Here is a 9,017-nt window from a genome sequence, read left to right as displayed (position 1 = left end):
ATAATACTCCTCGTCCAGTTCCTTTTTGAGTTTTTGGAACTCCTCCAGTCTGTAGTTCTCCTGTCGTGAAGCCTCATCGATCTTGTAATGGAGCTCCTGGATACGCACAGCCGAGTTTGGCTTCGCTTGTCTTTTCCAGTTGGAGATGGCCTTCCTACAAACCGCAATCTTAGACATCAAACCTGCTTGACCATTCGCGTTACTCCTCCAACTGTTGTTCACTACCTCCAAAACCATCTCTTCTCACACACCTATGGTCATATCTAAAAGAAAACCTCTTCTTCATTTGTAAACCGTCCAAGGAGGTGAGAATAGGACTGTGATCCGAACAGACTCTCTGGAGATAGAAGGTGGTGGCTTGTGGGAAAACATTTAACCATTCTTGATTTGCTACAGATCGATCCAATCTACATTGTACTAGATCATTACATCTTCTCCCCGCCCACGATAAGGGATTGCCTTTGTATTGTATCTCCCATAGTCCCCAGTTTAGCAGGAGCTTCATGAAGTCTTGGCCCTCCCTCTCTGCACGTTCTGCTCCACCTTCCTTCCAATTTTTTTTAATTTTTTTTAGTTGAATACATCTCGTTAATCTGTGCTTGGAAAACCGAATCGACCCGAAACTAACCCCGGCTGGACAGGACACCGCCTATCTATCACTTTTGAAAATTAACTTAAATAAATACAAAATTAAAGACCACATTTTTGTCTGAAAACCAAAAGGAAAAAAAAATATCTTTCCTTTCTTTGGACGGTCTCTCTTGTTCAATCTCTCCACGATTCTACCTTTGCGTTATCCCCAAAATTCGCAACCTTTTTTTCTCTCTCTTCAACACAATGGGTCCGCTTGCCATCACCCAGCTAGCCACCGGTCTTAGCGTCTTAGCCGGCGCGGTTTTAGTCAAATCGGTTCTTGACCAAAAGCCTATGGCCGGTGGTCCTTTCCCTCGTTGTCCGACCTGCAACGGTACGGGACGTGTCACGTGCTTCTGCTCTCGATGGTCTGATGGAGATACTGGATGTCGCAGGTGTTCCGGTTCTGGTCGGGCGGCTTGTAGCAACTGCGGAGGTACCGGAACCGGTACACCTTTACCGGTTCAGATCACGGTTCGGCCGCCGAGTCGCCCTTTCTAATTCCAAAGATTTGTAAATTGCTTCTCTTCTCTTCTCTCTATGTCTGTATTGTAAGTTGATTATATGTCCTTTTGTTTCACAGAAAGAGAAATATGAATTGCTTGAATCCGAAATAGAAATAGTAGTTTTTGTGATGAATAAATTTAAAATTCATTCAGAAAAATAAGTAGTAGAAATAGTTAAGAATAAATATATATATAACTTTCTTGATTGTGTTTATGTGTTGTGATATAAAAGATTGAAAAGGTTAGCTTCTTTAGGCTAATCATTTAGGATATCAAGAATAGAGTTTACAAAGTAGCAGCTTGATATACATACATGTCAACCAAGAAACTTAAGAATTGTTTTCATCATAAGATATATATAGCCAAGACAAAAAAAGGAGAAGAGTCATTGTAATCCATCTTCCTTCCATATTTCTCTAAGGAGTTGATATCTTACAGTCTTTCTGCGTCTGTATCCTTTAGGCATCCACTCTGATGAACTGGTTGTTCCAGGAGCAGAGATGATAGAGTTTATGGATGTATCTAAGTCATCCAGCTCATCGTCACTCGTGTATTGTTTCTTATATACCGATGACCCGACTTCTGATAAAGATGGGTTGTTCAGCTCTCCTATGAAGCGTTTTATGGAATCTGTAGACGGCATTAAGTATACTGTTGGTGATGCTGCACACGGGAAGACTATAATGCATCCATTATCTTCTTCGCTCAAACCCTGAGTTTCAGACAAAAGGGTTTGTCAAGAAAAGACACACACACTGACTATTGTAGTGTGAAGACGGTTTTTATTCTAACCTCGGAGTTCAGAACGTCGAATAGCCTTCTAGGGATTCTGTGCGGGTTAAACTCATCTGGGACAAAGTTTCGTAGAACTCTTTTTATTATTGGTGGACCAAGTGTTGGACAAACCTTTCAGAAAAAAATATTAGTCAAAAAGTGTTTTTGGAACAAGAAGAAATGAGATGTGAGTAGTGTAGCTACTTACCTCTCTTCTTGTGGATTCGTCTGCAAGCATTTTGAATGGAAGCATCATTAGATCGCCTAACGAGTTAAGTAGATGGAATAATCTGAAATTTTCACATTCTGGCTTCTCCTTATTGTTGCTATCATCAGATTTGCCTTCCTTTTGCTCGAATTGATCCTCAAGCCATCTAGACCAAGTTCCAATCTGCAATGGCAAATTGCATATTACATACCAAAAAGTAATATGAACATTGTTCATGTAGAGCCTAACTAAGTTACCGCATTTTTTAGTTCTGCGCCTGCCCCAAAGCTTGCTTTTCCTGCTGGAATTGGAAGAACATTTATGTCACTGATCGGATCAGAGACAGGATCTGTCGGCATTTCACTTGCTGACTCACGAAGTATCGCGTTGAACATTGCTACATCAAGTCTACTGATTAACTGTTCCATAACCTGGCTTTCAGAAGCAAGTTTAGCAGCTATAACAAGAAACCTAATAAACCAAACTAGAAAGCTTAATGTCTCCTACCAATTTAGCAAGCATAGGTAGACAACCACACTCTTGTCTCGAACCTCTTAGTGGGCAAAGTCTTTCACAAGCAGCTTTAAAAGCACTTTTCCATAGCTCTATAGCATAGAGTCCCTGGTTCTTATGACCTAACCGTCTTTTCCCCGAAACTTTCCTCGACATCGATCCTTTAACCGCTGCAGATTGCATATACGGCGTCATACTCTGCAATGTGATGATCATTTCAGATCAAAGGCTTGATGAAATAACTCTTTAAAACAAATATTTTGAAACTTTCGGTCTTTTTTATTACCTGCCACCATACTGACTTAACAACTCGAGAGAATATCCAAGACTCGAACTTCTCCAAAGCCGCGAGAAAAGCCCGAGGATCTTCCCATTCGTCTGAACCGAGTTTAATAGAGACCAGGTTCAGTTTCTCTATACCTCGGCTTAAAGTTGCTCTAAGCACAATCGAATTTGATAGCCAAAATGTTAACCTGTGTATATATATATATTTATAGAGACATACAACATTAGAATCATATGCCAACATGTAACCATCAATATATATTATGGAGGAGGACAAAATCTGAGTAGAAATGGTTATGTATGTACCTTGGAATATCATTTCCACATGCTTTAGAAACTAATATCAATCCAGAAACCGCGGCTCTAGCTGCACATGCTCGCTTAGAATGATCTGAGCCGCCATTTCCTTTACAAGCATGAAGATAAAACCTAGCAAGACGACGAGCTGGAGCATGAACTTTGCTCATGGAGCTACTATGCTCAGCGACCACAGAGTAAACAGCTGCTTCAAGAGCTGCTGCTTCTTTCAGCTCATCTTCAAGCGTCTCTGTTCTAGACTCTTGCGGAGTTATCAAACCTAACTTGTTACTCACTCCACTCACCTTTTTCTGATTATCATCATCGATCGTTTTTGTACCGGTTCCGTCAAAATGCACCTGAATAGACTTAAGCTGTTTAAGTCTTGGCACACCTTCCATTCCTAGAGTCTTTCTTCCTAAGGCAAGAGTGTTCGTCCGAAGTCTCATCTGTTTCCTCGCTGCGTCTGGAGGTAACGGAGAGGGAAGGGATTTGATCTCAGAGAACTGTTTCTTGAGCTTTGAGGCAATTGTATCATTCTTGTGTTTTTGGTCACTCTCTGCGGTCACAGCCACTAACTCACTGCTATGTCTTTTTTTCTCTTCTTCTCTCAGTAGATTCTCGATCTCGGAGACTAGTGCTGCCTCGTTGTTACTGTGCTTAAGCGTTACATGTTTCCAACCTTTCTTCTCATCTTTGTTCATCTCCGCATCTGCGTTCTGTTTTGATTCACAGTTCATAAATATTTAGTCTTGCTTCTTCAGGAATGCACCAACGAAACACTACTATTGTACTTATATCACATATATTATTTTTAAAAATCAGATTTGATAGCCTATCACAATCATAAAGTGAAATATTTGCTGTACAATAGTGATCTTTAACAAAAAAAAGAGGTTCAGAGAACAGAGAAGAAATAAAAACAATTAACTCATACCAATAATTAAACAAATCATCAACAAAAAAAAAATTGGTGTAGATGTTACAAATCATCAAATCTTGATTTGCTAAAAGCCTAAACCTAAATTTATAATATATCTAGTTATCCTAGTAAAAACAGGGGAGCTCAAAAAATATAACATACTAGAGATATTTGCTCGACTTCAGTTACAAAAAAGAGAGATATTTGCTAGATAAGTGAAGTGTGTGTGTGTGTGTGTGTGTGTGTGTGTTTGCGTGTGCTTTTAATTTTAATAAACAAGATATACCATATATCAATTAGATTAAGGTATTATCGGACAAAGTAACATGATATTTGTGTTTTTAAAAACATGTATTGTCATTTTAAATAAAAACATGTGCTAAGCAATTCAAACTACTTGTGATTTTGCCATCTGTATTTGATGAGTAGAATATCTCTCTTTTTTAAAACAGAAAATTTGTGACCAAAATCATAAAAATATCCAAGAATCTAGAGCATAGACGTGCGTACCTCAGATCCACTTCTAAACACAATGTTACTAATCCAAAGATTAAAAACTAGAAATAAAAAAATTATGAAATGTGTACCATGGGATTAGCATCACACGTAGCTGAGAAAGAAACCCTCCGTGAAGACGAACACTGCGACGAAGCATCATCGTCGTCATCCGTCAACGACGCCAAACTAAACTCACTACCTTCTTTATCAACAGATCCTCTCATTTTCGGCTGCGATGAACTGCTACTCCTATAACCATCATCATCTCCGGCCGGCTCAATGGTTAGGTAAATCTCAGAGTTCGCATCGTTCCTCGAGCTTTTCTTGAAAGTAAACGGAGCTCCCACGGGAACTAAGTTGGTCAACACGCCGTAATCAGAAAGGTTGACCACGGCCGAGCCAAGAAGCTTGTTCTTGACGCCCTTGTCTTTCTTCTTGGCGTCGTAGACATGAAGTTCAAGAAGATTCTTATGGAACTTCTTCTCATCCACACCTTTGGGTTCTAGCGTTAAGGTTAGCCTAAAGGACTCGTTGAACATGATCGTGTCTTTGCCCACGACCGCGATAAATGAGCCTAAGCTGTTTTCGCCGTTCTGCCATTTTAGGAGGACGCATTGTACAGGGACTTGGCTCGTTGGCCATGGCTTTAGCTCCTTGATTGAGATTAGATACTCAACGAAAACTCCATTGTCTCTACGGCTCTTTGTTCGAAGACCCAACACCATTTCTTCTGTTTTGGATGTGGATGAAAAAGTGATTGTTGATTGTGATTTAATAAAGAGGGGTTCTGATTGTGGGTTGTAATGGAGTTCATGTTTTGGTGAGAGTAATAAACAAAACCACCTTTCCTGAATAGGACGTGGGTTGCACCATTTTGTTTTTCTTCTTATTATATAAATCATGAGTGCTCTAATATACCTTTGCCTTTTATGTACTGAAACTTTTACTCATTCTACCCATCAGAACTAACTAATATATATATTTTTTTTGATAAGTATGTGAAGTATCATAAAAATGAAACGTACATGTACAAAAGGTTAAAGCTACTAAATCAAATGATGCCAAAAAAAGATAAAAAACATCACAAGATTTTCTAAAAGAGTTTATAAAAACCCAACAGCACTAACACATAGCTAAGAGAATCTCAGCCCAGTGCACATAAGAGAGTGAAACTTCTTCCTCCCCCTTCTTGCCAGGATCGTGTTTCTGATATGACGATCTATGTTCTTGAAGATGCGGTCTGTAGATGAGAAGACTGCATTGTGCAAATGGTTGTTTCTCTCAAGCCACAAGTGATAGATGACTGCATGAGCAGCCAGCTTATGCAGAGTCTGAGGGCAAGTATAATCCTTCATGCGAAGCCATTCTATAAGCGATGTCCAAGTGTGGAATAAGAAGGGTTGATAGCCAAGCCTTCGAATGATCATTTTCCAAAGACGCTCACTAAACCTGCAGCGGAGGAAAAGATGGTCTCTGTTTTCGTCCGGCGCGTTGCAGAGGAGACAAGAATTCTCAACGTTATGGTCCCAAGCTGCAATGCGAGATATTGTTGGCAACCTATCCAAGTGAGTAACCCACATGTGGAAGGCATGTCTTGGAACGTGGCCACCAAACCAAACCACTGATTCCCAATCAACAGTACTGGACCTATCTCTAACAGATTCCCAAGTTCTAGCAGTGTTGAAAGAGTCTAAATAGAGGTCATCAACGTACCAGTTGTAGCAGTCTCGCACCGATGATAGTGAAGGAGGCTGGACGGAGCACAAGATGATATGGAGCTGCTCTGCCTGCGGAGACCTTGCTGGTCTCAGAATTCAACCAGTGTTGGAGCAACAATCTGCCACTTTGGCATGAATGGGGACACCAAGTTGCCGCGGTCCGTCAAAACCCAGCAAGTTGATCAAAGGGCCTATCGGTAGCCAAAAATCAAACCAGAAACTGGCTTGTTCCCCATTACCAACTTCACACCTTATGAAATTTTCAGTAAGTGGCCTGAGCTTCAAAATAGATTTCCAGATCCAAGACCCCTGCTTCTTTTCATCTAAGCTCCAAATGCTGAGTCTTTTAAGTCGGTGGTGTTTAGTCGATGAGGCCCAGAGTGACTCAGACTCACTGTGAAGAAGCCAGACCAGCTTAAGCGAAAGAGTTTTGTTCCATATGCTGAGGTTTCGAAGTCCTAGACCACCTTCAGAACGAGGGAGACATACCACATTCCAAGAAACCTTTTCTGCCGCTTTACTAGTGATGTTTCCATTCCAGAGGAACCGAGAACATAAGGATTCAATAGACTTAATACAGCCCTTTGGAAGAACAAAGGATGAAAACCAGAAGTTTAGGGTACCAGCAATGACAGTGTTAAGTAATTGGCGTCTCCCTGCGAAGGAAAGAGCACAGGAGGTCCAGGAGGAGAAGCGCCTTTTAAGCTGGTCCATAAGTGGCCTGTAGTCGCAGATGCGGAGCTTGCGATGCATTAGAGGGAGACCAAGATAGCGGACAGGAAGTGATCCCAGAGAGAAGCCAAGACTTGCCAAATCTGCGGTTTCCGTCTGGCTCAACCCCGCCAGATACAGTTCAGTTTTGGCCCTATTCATATGTAAACCCGACCAAGAAGCAAAGCTCTGGAGGGTTGCTGCTATTTGCTGAAGAGAGCTCTGTTCTCCATCAAAGAAAAGCATTATGTCGTCCGCAAATGCTAGATGAGAGATAGCCGGATCATTCGCTGATGGATGGTAGTCAATGTCACCATTTAGAAAGTTCTTGTTCAGGAGCTGTGCAAACACTTCCATAGCTAGGACAAAGAGGTATGGGGAGAGGGGGTCACCTTGACGCAAGCCGCGAGAACCTTTAAAATATCCCCCTAGCTCGCCATTTACTGAAACCGAGAACCTGGTTGTTGTGATACACTAAGCAATCAGGTTGATGAAAGATTCAGGGAAACAAAGCGCCTTGAGAAGCATCAAAATAAAGTCCCAGTTAAGAGAATCAAATGCCTTCTTTAGATCAACCTTGAGAAGAGAGCGCTTGGAAATATTTTTCCAGTTGTAACCTTGAATATGCTTGGTGGCCATAAGAACATTTTCCACCAGTAGTCTTCCCGGAATAAATGTAGATTGAGTATTCGAGATTACTGACGGAAGAATTTGTTTCAGCCGGTTTGCAAGTAGCTTGGAAATGACTTTGTACACCGTGTTGCAGCATGAAATTGGTCTAAAGTCAGAGACAAGCACTGCATTTTTCTTCTTGTGGATGAGAGTTAGAATGGTTGCATTCCACTGCTGTAACATTTTTCCTGAGGAGAAGAATTGCTGGATAGCCATAATCAAGTCAGGCCCCACTGCTTTCCAACGATGAGTAAAAAACTCTGCTGGATAGCCATCCGGACCCGGCGCTTTGTTTCTCGGTAAAGAGAAAAAAGCTGATTGGATGTCCAAGCTTGTAAACGGAGCTTCCAGCGATTCCTTAACTGAAGGGGAGCATCTGTAGGAGATTAACTGAGATAAGTCCTCCAGAGAAGAGGCAGTGGAAGGAGAGATACCGCCAAATAGATTCTCGTAATACGACACAACCAGGTTCATAATATCCTCCTTCGAATTAACCACATTACCATAATCATCCTGAAATAAGATAACCTGATTCTGATATATTCTTGTTCTGACCTGGCGGTGGTAAAAGGTAGTGTTAGCATCTCCTTTGTCAAGCCATGTTACACGAAACCGCTGGAAAAAGAACGACTCTTCCGCCCGAGCAAGGTTGATCCATTTGTCACAAGCAATTCTCTCATTTAATGAGAGAGCTCTTCAAAAGCTTCAGTAACTCTTTTTTCAATCCCCGAGTAATTCTCTCGGCTGAAAGCTCTAATAATGCTCTTGAGTTTCTTTGAGACTCTAAGCATCATCGTACCATGGAAAGGCAGGGAAGACAAGCACTCAGCTATAAGAGGCGTAAAATCTGGGTTATCATTGAGCATTGAAAAGAATTTGAAAGGGGCCTTTGCCTTGGATATGGTAGTATCAAGAAAAACACAGCAGGGGTTGTGGTCGGAGATGCCAGGATCCCCAAAGACACCAAGCGAGTTTGGAAACAGCCTTAACCAACCATCATTAACAAGAATTCTGTCCAGCTTTTTTTATATCACACTTTCACCTTGGTTGTTGGACCAAGTAAATTCATTGCCACAGTAGGGGAGATCAGACAAATCAGTAGAGACAATACAGCTGAGGAAGTCACGCATACCTCGAGAGGAAGAGATGACCGCAGCTTTTAAATGATCTGAGGGGTCCAGAATCTGATTGAAGTCTCCTAGGACAGTCCAAGGGCGTTGGGCGATGCTAGGAGAAGAGGAGAGGAAACACAAGTCTGACCACAGGTCACGACAAATTTT

At 41.4% G+C, this 9,017-nt stretch overlaps 3 protein-coding genes across 3 annotated transcripts; 1 reads left to right on the top strand and 2 right to left on the bottom strand.

The window, feature by feature from the left end:
* The first annotated feature begins 728 nt into the window (after positions 1 to 728).
* Positions 729 to 2,181, top strand: LOC125592420. The gene is made up of 2 exons (XM_048767535.1): positions 729 to 1,146; positions 1,602 to 2,181. Exon 1 carries the CDS (start codon positions 838 to 840, stop codon positions 1,132 to 1,134), a length of 297 nt encoding a protein of 98 aa, XP_048623492.1. The 5' UTR covers positions 729 to 837; the 3' UTR covers positions 1,135 to 1,146; positions 1,602 to 2,181.
* Positions 1,338 to 5,805, bottom strand: LOC125592419. The gene is made up of 8 exons (XM_048767534.1): positions 4,726 to 5,805; positions 3,226 to 3,935; positions 2,921 to 3,107; positions 2,629 to 2,832; positions 2,379 to 2,552; positions 2,122 to 2,304; positions 1,932 to 2,045; positions 1,338 to 1,851 (listed from the first exon to the last, which is right to left on the bottom strand). The coding sequence occupies exons 1-8, from the start codon at positions 5,536 to 5,538 to the stop codon at positions 1,525 to 1,527; spliced, it is 2,712 nt and encodes a 903-aa protein (XP_048623491.1). The 5' UTR covers positions 5,539 to 5,805; the 3' UTR covers positions 1,338 to 1,524.
* LOC106362894 lies at positions 5,770 to 7,422 on the bottom strand. The gene is made up of 2 exons (XM_013802724.2): positions 6,525 to 7,422; positions 5,770 to 6,437 (listed from the first exon to the last, which is right to left on the bottom strand). The coding sequence occupies exons 1-2, from the start codon at positions 7,420 to 7,422 to the stop codon at positions 5,770 to 5,772; spliced, it is 1,566 nt and encodes a 521-aa protein (XP_013658178.1).
* Between the last annotated feature and the right edge of the window lie 1,595 nt (positions 7,423 to 9,017).

This window comes from Brassica napus, chromosome C9, assembly GCF_020379485.1.
Source record: "Brassica napus cultivar Da-Ae chromosome C9, Da-Ae, whole genome shotgun sequence".
NCBI lineage: Eukaryota > Viridiplantae > Streptophyta > Magnoliopsida > Brassicales > Brassicaceae > Brassica > Brassica napus.
The sequence above is the reverse complement of the archived record's forward strand: the minus strand, read 5'-3'. Positions and strand labels throughout refer to the sequence as shown.